Source organism: Schistocerca piceifrons, chromosome 5 (genome assembly GCF_021461385.2).
Source record: "Schistocerca piceifrons isolate TAMUIC-IGC-003096 chromosome 5, iqSchPice1.1, whole genome shotgun sequence".
NCBI lineage: Eukaryota > Metazoa > Arthropoda > Insecta > Orthoptera > Acrididae > Schistocerca > Schistocerca piceifrons.
In genome coordinates this window covers 677,581,416-677,600,236 of record NC_060142.1, presented here as the reverse complement: position 1 = coordinate 677,600,236, position 18,821 = coordinate 677,581,416, and the positions used below count along the sequence as shown (strand labels likewise).

Below are 18,821 nucleotides of genomic sequence, written 5' to 3'. Positions count from 1 at the left end.
ACTCACTAAGTATGTCTGCGTAGATATTAGAGAGGGGCAGAAGGCCACAATGCTACCAGCTGAAATAAATACATAAATACACAATTTTGTTGACAACTTTGAAAATCAGCTGAGCTCTGGAGCAATAGCAGTCTTACTACTGTCAGTTTTTTGTTTTTATTTACACGTCAAGTTCCATAGGACCAACTGAGGAGCAAATCTCCAAGGTCAAAGGTCAGTACTTGAAATTACAAGATAAAAGTAATAACAGATAAAAAATAAAATGTTTATGAACCCAAAAAAATTCAAACCATAAGTTTAAGTAAATGCAGTCAACAATATAACTTAAGAATCAGTTTAATTTTTCAAGGATCTCCTCAACAGAATAGAAGTGACTCATGAGGAAGCTCTTCAGTTTTGATTTGCAAGTGCATGGATTACTGCTAAGATTTTTAAATTCTTGTGGTAGGTTATTGAAAATGGATGCAGCAGTATACTGCATACTTTTCTTCAAAAGAGTTAAGGAAGTCCAATCCAAATGCAGGTTGGATTTCTACACTGAGTATTAACTGAATGAAAGCTGCTTATTATTGGGAATAAGCTGATATTATTAACAAGAAATGACAGTAAAGAACATATACATTGAGAAGCCAATATGAAAATACCCCAGACTAGTGAACAGGGGTCGACGTGAAGTTTGTGAACTTATACCACATATTGCCCAAACCACCTATTTCTGAGCCAAAAATATCCTTTTAGAATGGGAAGAGTTACCCACAAATATAACACCATATGACATAAGCGAATGAAAGTAAGCAAAGTAGACTAATTTTCATGTCAAATGATCAGTTATTTCAGATACCGCTTGAATAGTAAAAATGGCAGCATTAAGTGTTTGAACAAGATACTGAACGTGGGCTTTCCATGACAGTTTACTATCTATCTGAACACCTAGAAATTTGAACTGTTCAGTTTCACTAATCATATGCCCATTCTGTGAAATTAAAATGTCAGGTTTCGTTGAATTATGCTGTTAGAAACAGTAAAAACTTTGTCTTACTGTGATTTAGCATTGGTTTATTTTCTACAAGCCATGAACTTAGATCATGAACTACAATGCTTGAAGCCGAAACAATGTTGCACACAACATCCTGAGCAAACAGAAATATTTTAAAGTTACCCGTAACACTAGAGGGCGTATCATTTATATAAATAAAGAACAGGAGTGGTCCCAACACTGAACCCATGGCCCGCCCCCCCCCCCCCCCCCATTTGCCCATATGCCACTCAGACCCCACCACATCACATCCGTCGTACAACACTGTGAATAACAACCTTTTGCTGTCTGTTGTTAAAGTAAGTGGTGAACCACTTTAACCTTTTGCTGTCTGTTGTTAAAGTAAGTGGTGAACCACTTGTGAGCTACTCCTCGTATTGCCGCAGCTCATGGTCTTGCGGTGCGCTCTTGATTCCCGACAGGGTCAGGGATTTTCACCTGCCTTGAGATGACTGGGTGTTTGTGTTGTCCTCATCATTTCAGCATCATTCATGAATGTGGCATGTTTGGGACTGAGCAAAAGTTGGGAATTTGTACAGGTGCTGATAACCATGCAGTTGAGTGTCCCACAAACCAAACATCATCATCATCATCACCATCATCATCATCATCATCATCATCATCATCATCATACTCCCCAGATTCCTTAATGGTCCAACTTCTGAAGCAATATTTTGTGATCATCACAATCAAATGCCTTAGTTAAATCAAAAAAATTGCCTAGTGTTTGAAACGTTTTGATTAACCCATCCAGTACCTCACTGAGAAAAGAGAATATAGCATTTTCAGTTGTTAAATGACTTACAAAGCCAAACTGTACGTTTTATAGGAAATTGTGTGATATAAAATGCTCAATTATCCTTACATACTCAGCCTTTTCAATTACTTTAGCAAACACTAATGGTGCAGAAATAGGTTTGAAATTGTCTATATTATCCCTTTCTTCCTTTTTATAAAGTGGCCGTATTACTGAGTACTTTAATCATCCAGGAAACTGACCATTCCTAAAGAAAAAATTACAAATATGGCTAAGTACAGGGGTAACATGTGCAGCACAGTACTTTAATATTCTGCTAGGCACTCCATACTATCCAAGAGAGTCCTTAGTCTTCAGTGATTTAATTATTGAGTCAATATCCCCCTTACCTGTATCACAGAGGAGTATTTCAGACATCAATCTCGTAAACGCATTTGCCAAGAGAGTTATATGATTCCCTGTAGAAACTAAAGTTTTATTTAATTGACCAGCAGTGCACAGAAAATGATTGTTAAATGCTGTTCTTCTATCTGATTTATCAGTAACCGAAGTATTTTTACTATGAACTGAATTTATATCGTCGACCTTGTGTTGCTGACCACACACTTCCTTCACAACTGACCATATGGTATCCTGTGAATTAGCTATTCTATTTGTGCACCACATACTCTTTGCCTTGTTAATAACATTTTTAAGCACCTTACAATACTGTTTGTAATGTGCAACTGTAGCTTGATTGTGACCACAGTGAAACTCCACCTTTACACTTTTTGAGGGACTTCAAAAAAATTGTATAAAATGTGGTAAAATGTAAAATGTGGGAAATAATGTCTTAAGCTGTAAAAGTTTCATATAGGATACCCCCTTGCATTTTGGCACTTTATGTATGATATATGTACATAACAGGCATCAAAAGACTTGTCAGGGACTTTTTTAATTATCTAATAAAGGTTTATTATCTAATAAAAATGGCTGATGCAGCTGGAATTATTAACTATCTGTGAAGTAGAAACATTTCACTTAATTACAAACATCATAATTGATGTTACTGGAAAGCCTGCAGCTGTGATACATTATTTAAATAATGAAATACTGCACTAGTAACATATTTTTTCATGCTTAATGATGTGTTTTGAGAATTTTTTCTGCTTGACAGGTGCAAATATGTACACAAGTATTTTGTGTGGTGTTTGAATGTGTTATTCTGCCTCTCATGCACTATAGTTGTCTTTTTGAGGTTATCAGGTACTGTGCCTCCTTAGTTATGTACAAACCCACGCACACACAAACTATCACTCACACTGTTTGTGTAACATCACAAAAAATAATACGAAAATACTGCACCTGACAACAAGAATAAGTTTCAAAACATGTTTTTGCTCAGGATGAAAAAAATTCATATCTGGCTTTGTGTTTAAACTAAAAACATTTGAGCATTGCAAAGTGAATGGCAGTGTCAACTAGTGCTACGAGAGGCCAAATGCCGAAACACTAAATGTGGTTCAACAAAGGTGTCACGATTATCACAATAATCACAAAACTGCATTTGCGCAGTAGAGAGTTTCGAAATGGTTGTGAATGGTCATGAATGAACCTAGTTACTCCCTTCAGCCATCATGCCAAGTAATGCTCGGCAGCAGTGGGAGATACGGCACAAATTGTTCTAACTTTAACATGTTTACTGGTTCAAATCCCTGGTGTCAAGACACTTAAGCACATAATATTTGCAAACACTACTGGATGGACAAATATTTTAATGCAAAATCAGGTGCAAATTAACATTGTAGACATAGTAAATTTGACGGGAATAATAAAAAATGTCGTAAACGGTGGGAAAACATTAATTCTGGGAACGTAAAAGCAGAGATATACTGTACTTTTAACATTTTGATATAATTCTCGCTTTGTTCTGCATGATATCCTTATCCCACTAGTCTGCCACCCAGGCTGCCTTTTACTACTATTACCCCATTTAGAACATTCTAATGGAAAGCAGCTCTCAAAGAGCATGAGAAATGTGTTAACAAAAGCATTATATTTGTTGTCTATGTTATCGTTCCTTGACAAGTTTTAAAAAACTCTCTACTGCCATTGGATTAAATTTTCTATGTAGTTTTGTTATTATATGTGACATTTGTTTGAGTACAAAAGCCTTTTAATCTTAAAATTTGTGCATCATGTTCTGAAAGGCCATTCACCCTTTTGCTAACAGAATGCCCATCTAGTAATGAAGAATGAATAAAAATATTGTCTATGGCTGTGCTACTATTCCCCTGCACCGTAGTTGAAAATTAGGAGATCTACCTACATCATTTTTCTTGCACAACAATACAAAATTTATATTGAAGTCACCACATATAACGAATTTCTGGAACTTCCGATAAAGCGAATCAAGAAACCTCTGTAGCTCGAGCAGAAATGCTCTGTAGTCAGAGTTAGGGGACCTATAAACAACAACAATTAGAAGTTTAGTTTCACTGAATTCGACTGCCCCTGCACAACATTAAAATATCTGTTCAGTGCCATCCGTGATATGTTTAGGGACTCAAACAGAATTTTGTTTGTTACATACATGGGTACTCTCTGCCACCCCACAAGGTACTTCTTGAAAAACAGCCAGCTAATCTGTATCCTGGTAAAGGATGCCTCTGAATTGTCAAATTATTTAAATGGTGATCTGATACACCAATAATTTCAGAATCAACATCTGTAAGCAGTTCACTAACCTTATCTCTAATACCTCTTGTACAGGGTGTACATAAAGTTGGGGAACACTTTCAATTATTTATTGCACGAGAACCAAACATTCTACAGATATCATACACATGTCATTTTAAAGAGAAACCATTAAAGTTTTTTTTTTTTTCTTTTTTCCTCCATGTATACTGCCACCGCATAGTTTGGTAATTTGCTGATAGTCAGTGCTAGTTGCAAACATGGCGTGTTCAGGTGCAGAGCGAGCTTTCTGTGTGTTGGAGTTTGACAAAAGCAAGTGTACTACAGCTGTTCAGTGGATGTTTAGAACCAAGTACGGTAAGAAGTCACCAACAAGGAAGGCCATTTCCCACTGGCACTACAAATTCATTACAACGGGTTGCTTGCACTCGGCAAACAGAAGCAGACATCCCAGTGAGAATGCTGGAACTGGTATGGCAAGAATTCGATTACTGTATTGATGTCTGCGGGGTCGCTCATGGTTCACATATTAAATGTTTCTCTTTAAAATGCAAAATGTAGTACATCTGTACAATGTTTAGTTCTTGTGCAACTATTAGTTGAAGGTGTTCCCTGACTTTATGTACACCCTGTATTTTGATGGAATGTACTAATTCCTTCTCTACTTGAAAACATGATGTCCACTGAAGGTGATTCCTTAGTTAGAGGGGTTTCTTCAAGCAGGTATACCTATCAGATGACCTCAATCTAAAAAAGGTGCAGCTCTAACACCAACTACTACAGGAATTTTTCCATGGGTGATCCCATCACCCACCACTACACCATCATCTGTAATCTTTGCCAGCCTCCCCTTCCCACAACTATCGAGGTGCAGGCCAAGCCTAGTGAAACCTGATCTACTGATAGACTCAACTGGCACCACTGTAATGTGACCCATGCCCTCTGCCATCAGTGCCCTCTCCAGCCCCATGTTAATGCACCTAACAGCTGCATTAAGGTGAGGCCGATCATGATGCTGAAACAGGTGCTCAAAAGGCACATTAGTGCCACCAGTTTGAACATAGTGTTTCATTTTTTGTGCTGCATTTTGAATGTTCTGTGTGAATATACATATGTTAGAGTGAATTTGTCCCATGTATAAAAGCATACTATTGTTGAGAGTATATGTCCATTTGTAACACTAGGTCAATTCTGACTACATTTGAATTCAGGCGAACAGCAGTTGAAATGTGGTAGTTATTGAAGAAGGAGAAGAAGAAGAAGAAGAAGAAGAAGAAGAACTGTGACAGGATGCATTTCATAGTTGGCAGCATGATGAAGTTTTCTGTCATTGCGCCCCACACCTCTCCCCTAGTTCTCCATAGAGGTTGGCAGAGCAGTGCCTCCGCTCTCTCTTCTATCCTTCTGTTGTCATCAGATTTAATCTGTTCATTATCTCAAATACCATACCTTCATCTACTAATGTAAAGTGATCCCTATGTTAAGTTAAAAGCTCTGAATACTGACCAGCTGCTGTGTTGTCCTCTGCCAGTGGTGTCATTAGGATGTGCAGTAGAGGGGTGTTGTGTCAACACACCACTCTCCCGGCATTTTTCAGTTTCCCAGATCTTGGAATCATTACTTCTCACTTGAGTGGGTCCACAGTTGGTATCACAGGGCCAAATGCACCTGCTCCAGTCCTCCCACCAAGAAAATTCCTTGACAATACTGGGAATACTAGGAACTGAAATCAGTCATTTACATAGCAGTCAGAAAGGCTGATCACTTAGCTGTGGGGTTGGACATATTAAGCTATTACACAATGTAGAAACATTGACTTCAGCAACCAACACTTAATCTGAATTTTTTGAATGACAAATTTGAAGAAAAACCTTGTCTTGTTGAGTAGTTGAGTAAATATGGTCTATATATTTGGAATTAATTTTTCACTCTGTAGTGGTGTGCACTCTATGAGAGAGAGAGAGAGAGAGAGGGAGGAGGGGGGGGGGGGGCATCAATCTGTAGTCCTGGTTTTATTAAAAGAACTTTTACACTATATGTGGTATAAGCTACTATTTCTGACAACAGAAAAATAACTGTGGACCTGATACTTAAATACATTCTTCAACACACAGGATATTTCATTACCATAGTAAAAGTATAGTCAGTAACATCTTGTTGTGAAAATTTAGGTTATTTGGCTGATGTTGTTGAAGGAGCTTACCTCTGTCTGGATAGCAGTTTTTTTGGAATCTCTTCACATTATCAGTTTGCAAACTGAAAGATGTACCGTTTGCAAAAAAGAAATATATTATTATAACATTAAGTATGTGTTAGTTCTTTTCTTTGCTGATGATCCCATCCTCAAGGTTAGCGAAAGTCCTATCACTATTGTGACATACGGGAGATATGCGAAGGGCTGCTGGTTTTGAGCCATTAAGCAGACTAATTCCAGATGTGATCAGATCATGTCCTCTGCCTGATGGCTTGAAGTCATTGCCTAGATCCCTGTCTGTGACTCCCAATATTCTTTTATCCAGGCCAGAATGCCTATATGCTAGGATCTCATGGCTACAGGGCATCGAACAACCCTATGTGTGATACAACAATCTGCTAGTGTCTGAAGAGTTTGCAAGAAATGTGAACGACACTTGGCCGTGGGAGAGCTGCACTCCCAGCAGTCTCAGCTGAAACATGATTGCTTCTGAATCTCAAGAGTCGTGGGCCAATACAACCAGTTCAAATGCTGATCATGTAACAGCAGGGACCTCAAGTGTTCAAGAGTCATTGATCAACACAGCCAGTTCACATGATGATTGTGTGTCAGCAGAGGTCTCAAGTGTACAGTCGGCAAAGTGTCAATATGGACACCCTGGCTGGCAACATATGAAGAGATGGCAGAGGTGGGCAGAGGCTTTGGTCTCTTGGATGTGTTACATTTGTTAGACTGACAACTTGGCAGCCGGTTCACATACTTATGTCATCACTACTTATGATGAACTTCGTTACCATTCTTGCATTCATCAACATTGTAGCTTCTTGTGTGAAATTGATCGCCAGTGTCTCAAGGCTTGTACCTTTTCTGGATGTGCCCATTGCCTGCTGGCATGCCACTTTCCCTGTTGCTTCAGCCAGTGGCGTACAAGATCTGACTTACATTTTATGATGCCTAAAACTTTGAAGGAGGTTGTCCTACTTATTACAAATATTAGAAATTCCCTCTCACTTGACCTTGATGGTTTACGTAGCTGTGAGATAAAGAAAGTTGCTAATGAAACACTACAGTCACTTTGCTACATCATCAGCTGCTCCAAGAGTACTAGCATTTTTCCTCAGCCACTGAAAATTTTCAAGGTAGTTCCATTACACGAGAAAGGGGCCAAGCATGAGGTCAATGATGACTGAGCTATACCCCCTCCTCCCAACTGTATCCAAAATAATGGAAAAACTTTTGTGTATTTGAGTAAGGACCTTTGTTGAAAGTAACTTTTTACTAACAGCATGACAGTTCAGCTTTTTTGGGCCATTCCTTGCCCATGAGGTTGCCAGATTAGTGGATATGCATATTTATTGAGAATATCTGAAATTGAGGACTATACTATATTACATCCAACGATACATTTATCTTTATCAAAAACTTATTCCTTGAGATTGTACATAATATACAGTAGTATCACTTAATATGAAAGATGTCCTGAAATTTTAATTGTCACAGTGATGATATGCAACAGTGACATGTTTCATCATGCAACTGCTTTATGACCATTATGTTGATACTGCATGTATCTGATTGGTTTACAATGTACTCTAGGAAGATGGCTGCAGCTGCAGAACCAACAGTGTGAAGAATCTCCATGCTGTCTACTCTTATGTCCTCTTCTTGATCACTTTCATCATTACTTTCCTGCATGCTTTTGATTATTTCTTCATCTTTTAAGTTAGGTTCATCTTGAGGTTTCCTCATTCACCCATTTAGCAACATATTCTTCATCAGTTTCTCCTTCTCCTGGAAGCTTGTGGATCATGTCAGTGTACAAAGTGTCAGCAATTGATAATTCCAAATTGATTGGCTCATCAATGTCATTCAGTGCTGGCTGCAGCTTTGCATCAGTGTACAGCCACACTTTTCTCCAGCTGTTCATTATGATAGCATTCTCCACTTTATCCCACACTTCTGGTGTTCGGAAAACATCACATAAGTTGACATCTTTCCACACCTTTAACATAACCTTGATAGTCATTTTCACATTTGTTCAGCAAGAAGGAAAGAAGTACCTGTCAATAACGACATTTAACCAGTTTCAAAATTTAATGGTTCATGAGCTGAATGAGGACTGTCACATTGGCTGCAAGAAAGAATGCTTTTATACCATAGGACCTTTGACTCACATCAGAAGGATGACCGGCAACATTGTCAGTTGTAAGGATAGCTTTCAGTGAAAGCTTTTTCTTCTTCAGCTCTTTTCAGACAACTGATACAAATGATTTGTGGATCCACTGAGAGAAGATATCTCTGACCATAAATGATTTATTCTGAACACAATACTGCACTGTTAGCATATTTCTGTTGCAGTGTTGGCAAGGGTGGGGGATAGAAAGAAAAAAAAAAGTGGATATTGTGATTTCCCAATCATTATGAGTGATAGGTAATGATTCCCATTTGCATTAAAACACACCATTAATGAAACTATTTCTGTCGTGCATACCCATAGGCTTTCTTCTCGTTCTTAGCAGCTAATCTATCTGGAAGAACATGTTGTGAAAGAGATTGATTCCATCAGTGTTGTGCAAGGTACCATCAGTTAAATGATCTTCCTCTCTCATATTCTATATCTCTTTTATAAAACTCTTTTGCATCTTTTTTGTTAGCTGAGCGACTTTTCTCGGTGACTGTCAGCTTGACATTTTGTTTTTTCCAGTTTGATAGGCAACCTTTGCTTTCTGTAAATAAGTTACTGCTGCCAAGTTGTTAGATACAATTGCTTTTTCCTTTATTATTGGGCCACTGACAGGAATTCCGTTACTTTATTGTTGTACGAACCATCTATAAAGAGCTAGGTTCAGTTCTTCATTCTCACTCTTTCACATAACCTTCCATTTTCCCATGTTGCTCTCCATTTCGATTGTGTACTGTCGAAAAACATCACCTCACTTTTTGGTGTCATAAATAGTTGCTCATCCAACATGTACTCAGCAGCTATGGCTGTTTGTGAACAACATTGGTTCTGCTTATGTCAAATTTCAAGTTTCTGCTTGAGGTGTAGCACAGTTTGTTTCCTTTCATAAGCCATGATACTGAACTGTAAAGAAAACCATAATTTCAAATGTGTGTCGCATTGTTTAACATTGTAATCGACATTATTGCAGATGGGACCAGATTAGCAAGGTTTTAGTGTACTTCAGTGGGTCTCTATTCGTTTACTGACCAGATACTACATGCATTTAATGAAAACACTGTGCTTCTGCCCTGTTTGTTGACCTTACAAAAGCATTTGATCTGTGTCAATCACACTTGCTCCTACGCACAATGAATGCTTGTAGTATAGGAGGATTCTGTAATGAATGGTTTCAGTCTTACCTATCAAACGAGAAGAGCTGGTAGAAATAACAACACATGATGTCAGTCTCATCAGGAGTCCCACAGTTCTCAATCTTAGGTCCTTTTCTTTCTCTTTACTAATGACCTCCCAGAATATCTTCCATCAGCAGTACCTATGTTATTTGCTGATGATACAAACTTCCTTCTCTTGAAACATTACTTCACAGTAGATGAGAACTGACTCAGTTGACAGCAGTGAAAGGCTGCTGTACTGGTTCAGTGGTAACAGTGTAGCCTCTTACTTAATATGGAAAAAACCCATATGATCTTCCTGTCAAAGAATCATACAACACATATAGAACCATAATTGATAGATGGGAAAGTTACTGAACTGGTGAGACTAAATTCCTGAGGCTCTGAATAAACAAGAGTCTACAATGGTATATACATAGAGATAAAGTATTGTGCAAAATGTGTAGCCTGTGCTATGCCTTTCGAGTTTTCAGTCAAATGTATGACTACCATTAAAACTGTATATGTTGCTCTAGTTAACTCAGTCATCACATGTGGAATTCCTTTCTGGAGGTCAAAACAAAGGAAAATATTATTTGTGCAAAAACATATTATCATTATGATATGATTGCCACCCCATACACCTACAAGCCAGTCTTCAAAGAATTGGGAATATTACCTGTCCCATGCATATACAACATAGGGACTATTTTATTTGTAAATAAAAATCTTCAGTAAATAATAATGTGCATGACCATCACATCCATGGTGATGGTAACATACATGTGATAGACCAGAGGCTGACTAAATGCTACAACAGTGTAAGGCACATAGGCTGCCTACTCTGTAATAAATTGCTTGCTCAGTCAAAAATAATAACAACTTCTTCTCTAAGAATGCCACCAGTATAATGCTTCAGCATTGTTTTCATTCTCTTGTGGAACTTATGGAGACACATTTGTGGCTCATGTAACTTTAATTTTGTACAAGATGCATCAATCTCAAACATGATGGTAGGTAAATAACACTTCTTGTGGCCACACACACACACACACAGAGAGAGAGAGAGAGAGAGAGAGAAATGTATGTGTATTCTGTCCCTTACAGGACTATTTAAAAACCAATGTAACAGAGGTTTATGCTCCTTCAATGACTGCTATAACTTATGTTACAAAGTCATTTTTGTGGATGAATAAATAAAGAAATAAACTCTGAATCAGACTCTTGAGTACTGTGTTTTTACTGGCAAGGTACAATAACTAATTCTATTCCTCGCTCAGTAATCTCTCACTGTTATTGGCTTATGGACAGTGTTTTTTAATCTGATGCTATTGGCTATACTTGGAATTAGCATTCGTTATTTCCAATTTAATGGTCATTGAAACCAAAGTCCTGAGTGCACGTGAGAGATAACTCTCCTATTCTTCTCCCCCTCAGTCTAAATAGAAGATACTTAATATCTTCGCTCAGCTGTAAGTACAGCATTTGTTTCTTGGAAAAGAGGATATGGAAAATATTGAATGTGTGACATCTTGGCCAAAATGCAAATTTATTTTAGTTTTGCTCATAGGTTGCAATCATCTTACTGGAGGGCTTTTCTGTCATATAATTCCACTTTAGTGACACCTTGCATGTAGATGGCACTGAAACATTGAAAAAGCGAATTAAGAAGTCTGCAAGAGCTGATGAATTACTGCACTGGACTAAATAGAGATTATTAGGAACAGCTCTTTTTCTTTACACAGTCTCTTTACACACAATGACATTTATTTACTTAGCCCTTTCATCATATGTAGTAGAATACATAAGATGACACTGGATTTAACTCTATACTCTTTTACAAAGACCAGTGATCAAGATTGTAGTAGGGCTACATGTTATAAAATGCAAAAGTTACAAAATGTGTGTATTAAAGTTTGTGTATTCACTTATTGAATAGAAACAGTGGCACTGTTGATATTCTCTAATAGATATTTCAGTAGGATTAATATTTAATATATATTTTATATCATTTGGGAAATTATTCGATAGTTTTATTCTCGTATAGCATATGTACCTTACACATGCTATATTACTACCATCTTTGTTGTGTAATTCTCAAAGCTGCTACAAGAATGATATTTAAACTTCATGTAATAAAACATCTCTCACATCAGTGTAGTTTAAGACTTGTGTGTGGCGTGGATCAACCAGTATCTACAACAGCATATGTTAATTTTAAACGTCTTGTCCATCACTAACAGATCCTTTAAATTGAACCTACCCTACTATTAGCATCTATGACAAGATAATTGATGAACCAAGAAATTGTATGTAAAAACTTGATCTTTCGTGTATGGTGCAATATTTCCATTCATTGAATGACAATAATAAGTGGCTTTACAGTGCAAAACAAAATTTAAAGGTTGAATGGCCACTATGCAATATTACTTTATGGAATACATACAATACTCTTCACAGAGACTTCATATTTCTCTGTAACCAGCAAAATTTTACATCTAAATCTGTACTCTGCAACCGGGCAACTACTGTGAAGCGCATGGCGTAGGATATGTCCCATGTGCTACATTTTAGGCTTTACTCGCAGACCAAAAGGCTTCCTAAATGCAGCTGTGCATACTGTAATTAGTCTAATCTTGCCCGGATGCTCCCTACATATATACAGGTTGTGTATTCTAGATATTTTACAAAAGTTCAAGTTCTCAAAACTTGTAAGGAGGCTTTTGTGGTATATTAAACTTGTCAACAAGTACCATTTGTTGCAGAGTGGGAAACTGGCCACACAGTACATTTAAAATTAATACTTTGTATCCAGTAGGAACTGTTCCAAAAGTTAAAGCACTTGTCTTTCTGGAATAAAACTTGTTATAAGCTCTATCTCTCTCTATCTATGGTGAAAACCCGTACCCACCATCAAAGTTAATTATTAGTAGTGTCCTGCACAGTAGATCAGTAAGTTATAAATACATAAATAAATACATACATAAATAAATAAATACATAAACAATCATATCAGAGAGCAATGCAACGGCCTTGGTGCAGTTTTCATGGATTCAAATAAATTTATCAGTGATAAACATATAGGACAAGACATGCTGCATCTAAACAGGCTAGGATCGGCAACATTCAGCAATATGTATTGTGATATTTGTAAGATCATACTTAGTAAGTGAAACTAGTATCCACAAATGGCGGTGTAAAAATTGGTAACAATGGTGAAACAAAATTACACAAATAGCGTTTCAAAACAGATGCCATTAGGAATATTAAAAAAAATAACAATATGTTAATAATGAACTTGAACATAAGTGGCTTGAGTTCAAACTATACAAATGGCAGAGAAAGAAAACTTAACGACTTGCAAATCATTTTGCCAGAAATACCAAATATCAGGGTTGTATGCTTGAGTGAACACTGACTTACAAAGGATAGTATCAAAATCTTAAATAACGTTGATAATTTTTATGTTTCCAGCAGCTTTTGTATGAGTAATTTAACACGAGGAAGATCATGCATACTTATGGAGAGATCAATGGAATATAGAGCAAGATTCAATTTCGATTCCTTGAATGAAGAAAGTATATTTGAAAGCTGCTGTGTAGAGTTAGGGTAAAATATTGTAATTGTAACTGTGTATAGAATTCCAGGTGCAGAAATGACGAAACATTTTTGTAGTAATTCCAGTGTCTGTTGAAAAAACTTCAAAACGAAACCAAGAAAGAGTCATAATAACTGCTGATTTCAACATAGATCTCACCAGTGAACCCAACAACTCAAAAAAACTCATTGATATGATTCAAATATCAGATTTCAGTGCAAATTTTGCTGATTTTACTCAAGTAAATGAAATGTCTGCAACATGTGTAGATAATATTTTAACCAATTATACTTATTATGAGGCAAATAAGCATTGTTTAGATTTACGACTTTCTGATCATTGTCCTCTGTTTATGGAGTTACCAAAAACAATAGAAGCTTGCTTGAAGAAAACCTACTCCAAACTCCAGTTCAGCAAAGAAAATATGAACTTATTCCATTGTAGATTAAATAATGTGGAGTAGACTATAGATCATAGTATTTCATGCTCTGAAAATTTTGCTATTTTCTTGGAAAACTTCCTACACGTTTTTAATGAAACTTTCCCACATGTTGTACACCACGAAAAAGAGGGAAATATAGTAAAGTGGATTACTGAAAGAATAAATATCTCTAGTGAAAGAAAAAGACAGCTATGCAGGGAACTAAAACATAACAGAAGTCCTGATTTTGTTACCTATGTACAAAATTACAAAAACATTTTTAAAAAAGTTGTAAAGGCAGCCAAAGAACTGGGAAAAATAGATTTATTTTGGATAGAGAAAACAAATCAAAAGCATTATGGTCAGTGATCAAAGCTGAAACAGGTGCCACGGGTAGATAAAGGATGTAACTATTGTAAATCGTGCTCAAATTTCTGAATTATTGAATGAATTTGTTATAAATGTAAACAAATCAAACATCAATGTAGAAGATTACCCAAACAAGGTAAATTTCTTCAACAGTGAGCAATTTGAAGGTGAACTTTTCAGTACATTTACAAAAACTACTGTAAAAGATATAGAAAATGTGATACTATTGCAGAAATGTAAAACATCAGCAGGATGGGATGGGATACCAACAAAAGTGTTAAAAAAGTCTTTAAAATAATTGCACAGCCACTAACTACAATAGTTAACCAGTCCCTTCAAGAAGATTACTTTCCACACACACTGAAATATGCAGTAGTCAAGCCAATATTAAAAAAAGGCAGAAAAGAACATAAGGGAAACTATCACGCAGTCTCTCTTCTCCCATCGCTATCAAAAATATTTGAAAAGATAGTCATCATACAAATTCAAGATTTTGTAGGAAAACATAAAATAATCTCAAAAAATCAGTATGGATTTCGAAAAGGCAAAACCACAGTATCTGCTATTAATATTTTGTTGATAAAATTAGCTTGTCTCTAGACAACTAACTGCTTGCCACAGGAATTTTTGTATGATTTATCAAAGGCGTTTGATAGTGTGAATCACTTTTTGCTACTGTGTAAACTGGAAAATTATGGTATTAGAATGGTTTAAGTCCTATCTAACCAACCAAAGACAGAGTGTGGTTCTATCATCAGAGAGAGGAACTTATACTTCAAAATGGAAAACCATTTCACATGGAGTATTGCAAAGGTTCTGTTTTAGGTCCTGTTCTGTTTCTGTTTTACATAAATGATTCTGCCACTTAATATTGAGTGTCACTCAGTTTTATTTGCAGATGACACATCTGTAAGCATTGAAAGTAACAGTACTGACCAAATTCCACAACCTGTATTAAATACATTAGAAAAATTAGATACCTGGTTTGATTTAAACGGGTAAAAATTAAACTTGGAAAAATACTCAGTTAACGCCGTTTAAAACAAAATAAGCAAAATTAAGTGACGTTCTGGCCAGTCACAGAAACCAGGATTTGGAGGAAGCTAACTGTGATAAATTCCTAGGAATGCAACTGGATAAAAATCTATCATGGTTATCACATACGCAAATAAATTAAATAGCTTAGCATTTGCAATGAGGATATTGTACAGTGCTACCAGTATGTGGATAAATAGTATATCACAGCTACTTTGACCAGTAATAAGTTATGGAATTGTATTCTGGGAAACTCAAACCGCGTGTGTCGAATATTGAAACTTCAGAAAATCATCATTAGAAATATCCACAATGTAGGGCAAAGAAAATCATGTTACCCACTCCTAAAAAATCTAAGTATATTAAGTGTTCCCTCACTATACATATACGAGCTGATTATCTTTTTGCACTGTAACCCTGATTTATTAATCGCAAATCATTTTTCAATATGGTTACATTACCAGAAATCAAAATAATTATATGCTGCCCACCCATTGTTTAAAACTTTATGCTCGAACTCCACATTACATGGGTATGAAAATTTATTACAAAATGAAAGGAAGAGAATTGCTCAGCATAAATTTAGAAACACTGAAAAAAAACCTTATATGAGAAACTAGTGCAGAATTGTTTCTATTCAGCAGAAGAATTCCTAAATAACAACCTGAAAATTTGAGCAAGAGAGAGCAAGTACTTAGAACTGTTAATTTTTAAAAGTTTGTTACTTTTGAAGAAAAATTATTAATTGCTTAGTTAATTATTCAGTTCTGTATATTATATTACTGATATTATAAGGATAATTGTAAACCAGTTTTTGTGTTTTGACAGGTCTGTGTACATTAAGTTGGTGTCTTGTAATTGTATGTTACAAGACAATAAACTTTTATTCTATTCTCTTTCTTTCTCCCTCCCCCTCTCCCCACCTGTGTGTGTGTGTGTGTGTGTGTGTGTGTGGTGAGAGAGAGAGAGAGAGAGAGAGAGAGAGAGAGAGAGAGAGAGAGAGAGAGAGAGAGAGAGAGAGAGGGGGGGGGGGAGGAGATTGATTAACAATTATGTGTGTGTATTAAAGTGTTCACAATTTACTAACCAGCATATAATAAGTATAACAAAACACAGAAATATGAATTAAAGGTATTTCAGTGCAGGCATCTTTGTCTTATGTTTAAGTGTAAACTCTCACAGTACAATAATAAGCAGTGTTATCTTGTAATCAGTTCCAGGGCATCCTGAAACCAAACTACAATAGTGTTGACATGACAGAAGTTGAACTTGAGAATACTGACCGAGAGGCACGTGATTTCAGTCCAAAAATGCTGAAGGTTAGTAATAATGGATAAGATACTCCATTTCCTCAATCATTCATCATTTCTATAATACGGTACATATAATAAGGGAAAGGCAACCACTCATCTATAGCAGACTGATTTGTGGTGCATAGATACATGTAGCAGAGAAGAGTGTTCACAACATTTGACTGATTACAGTGCTCCCAGAACAAATCCTCTACCTTGTTGCCAACACCTTCATGCTACTGTTTGTAACCTCCCTGTCAACATTCAAAACTCTGCTCACTTCCTTCATTGCCTTTCCACATTTCCCCTTTCATTGCCATCAGACTCCTTGTTGGTCACTGTTGTGTGACATTTTCATACATCAACATCCTCCCATCCCCACTACCTTTCCCAGTGTCATCCATGATACCCGTACCAGAGCCTTTATTGACAGATAATATCCTATCCTCGTCCTCCATAAACAGATCTCACATGCCATCTGCTCCTTAACACCAGTAAATCTATTAATGAGCCACTGACCAACACTCCTCTGTTCACCCACAATCACCCTGGCCTTGAGAAGCTCAATCACATCCTTCATCAGGGCTTCACCTACCTCTCTTCTTGCCCTGAGATGAGGGGTATCCTATCCAAAATACTGCTTACATAATCTTAGTAGTGTTGTGATGCCCACCCAACATATAGAATATCTTTGTCCATCCCTATTAGAGTCCTACTCCCCATCCTGGACCCTGTGGGTCATTCCCTTGTGGACAATCAAGGTGCAAGACTTTCTGATACACCCAACCACAACCACTACCACAGTCCAGTCAAAGCCATTTCCTACCCTATAGAAGGCAGGGCCATGTGTGGAAGTGGCGATGTTATGTATCAGCTATTATGCAGGTACTGTACGGAATTCTATGTGGGCACAACAGGTAAGCAACAGTCTACTCATTTGAATGGCCACTGCCGAACTGTGGCCAACTGCAAATGTGATCATCCAGTTGCTGAATATATGCCGCGCACCACAACTCAAATGACTTTAACAGCTGCTTCACTATGTGTGCCATTTAGATACTCCCTTCCAGCACAACATGAGTTTCTCTGAACTACGCAGGTGGGAATTTTCTTTCCAGCATATCCTGTGTCGTCACAGCCCCAGGCATAAACCTCCGCTAACCTATCTCCCACTTCCAGACGTTACCTTTTCACTTTTCTCTTCTTTCATTGTCCACACCACTCCTTCCCTATCCAAATCAGGTACTATCTTATCACACTGCACTTCTTCTTCCACCTAACATAGCAGGCATTCTCTCTCTCTCTCTCTCTCTCTCTCTCTCTCTCTCTCTCTCTCTCTCTCTCTCTCTCTCTCTCTTATCCCCTCCCTCCCTCCAACCCTCTCGCCTTGAACCCTTCAGTCCCCCTCCCTGTCTTCCTCTCCATGTTCAATTTCCTCCCCCCTCCTTCTCCCTGTCCTGTACTTCATATATCTGTTAAATGCTCTATCCTCTCAGCATTCCTTTTGTTTTGTTTTGCAGCCGCTGGGTCCTCTCTCTTTCTTGCTTCTGCCTTGCACTACCCCCTCCTTGCAGTCTGAATCCTTCCCTTTCGCCTCTCCACATCCATCAGCCCAGGTTATTGCTGTCAATAATTGATAATCAATAATCAGTGTCGCCACAGTGTGCATTTGTGTGTCTGTGTAGTTATGCGTGTGAAATTTTGTGCTTTCTACGTGAAAAGATCCAGAGCTGGAAAGCTAATGCAGACTGTTCTGTCATATATATCTATGTGCCACACATCAGTCTGCTAGAGATGAGTGGTTGCCTTTCCCTTATTTTACATTTTGTTCCACCCAGGAATTTCCATTATTGCTATGCTGTTATTGTAAAATGAGATAGTGATCTTACAGTTTAAATAGGGGAAGTAGCCACTTCGGGAACTCTGTTATAGTTTTTGTATTTCCAATTACCAATCCAGGAATAGCCTCACATAATTAGCAGAATTATACACGGTGAATCATGAGTTTTTAAAAGGAGAATAAAGCTTTTGGGAAATGAGATAAATCTAAGAAAAGAGTGGGGTAAAAATCTTCTAAGAAATCTGGCTAAAGAAAGAGGGAGATAAG

General features: G+C 37.2%; 1 protein-coding gene across 3 annotated transcripts in view; it reads left to right on the top strand.

Moving 5' to 3' along the window:
- The window catches only part of LOC124798185 (voltage-dependent calcium channel subunit alpha-2/delta-3), a 792,806-nt gene that overhangs the window by 448,300 nt on the left and 325,685 nt on the right, over nt 1-18,821 (top strand). For all 3 annotated transcript variants that reach the window (XM_047261474.1, XM_047261473.1, XM_047261472.1), the window contains one exon: nt 16,637-16,741. In XM_047261474.1, coding sequence (XP_047117430.1) covers nt 16,637-16,741 — 105 coding nt within the window. The remainder of the gene's footprint in view (nt 1-16,636; nt 16,742-18,821) is intronic.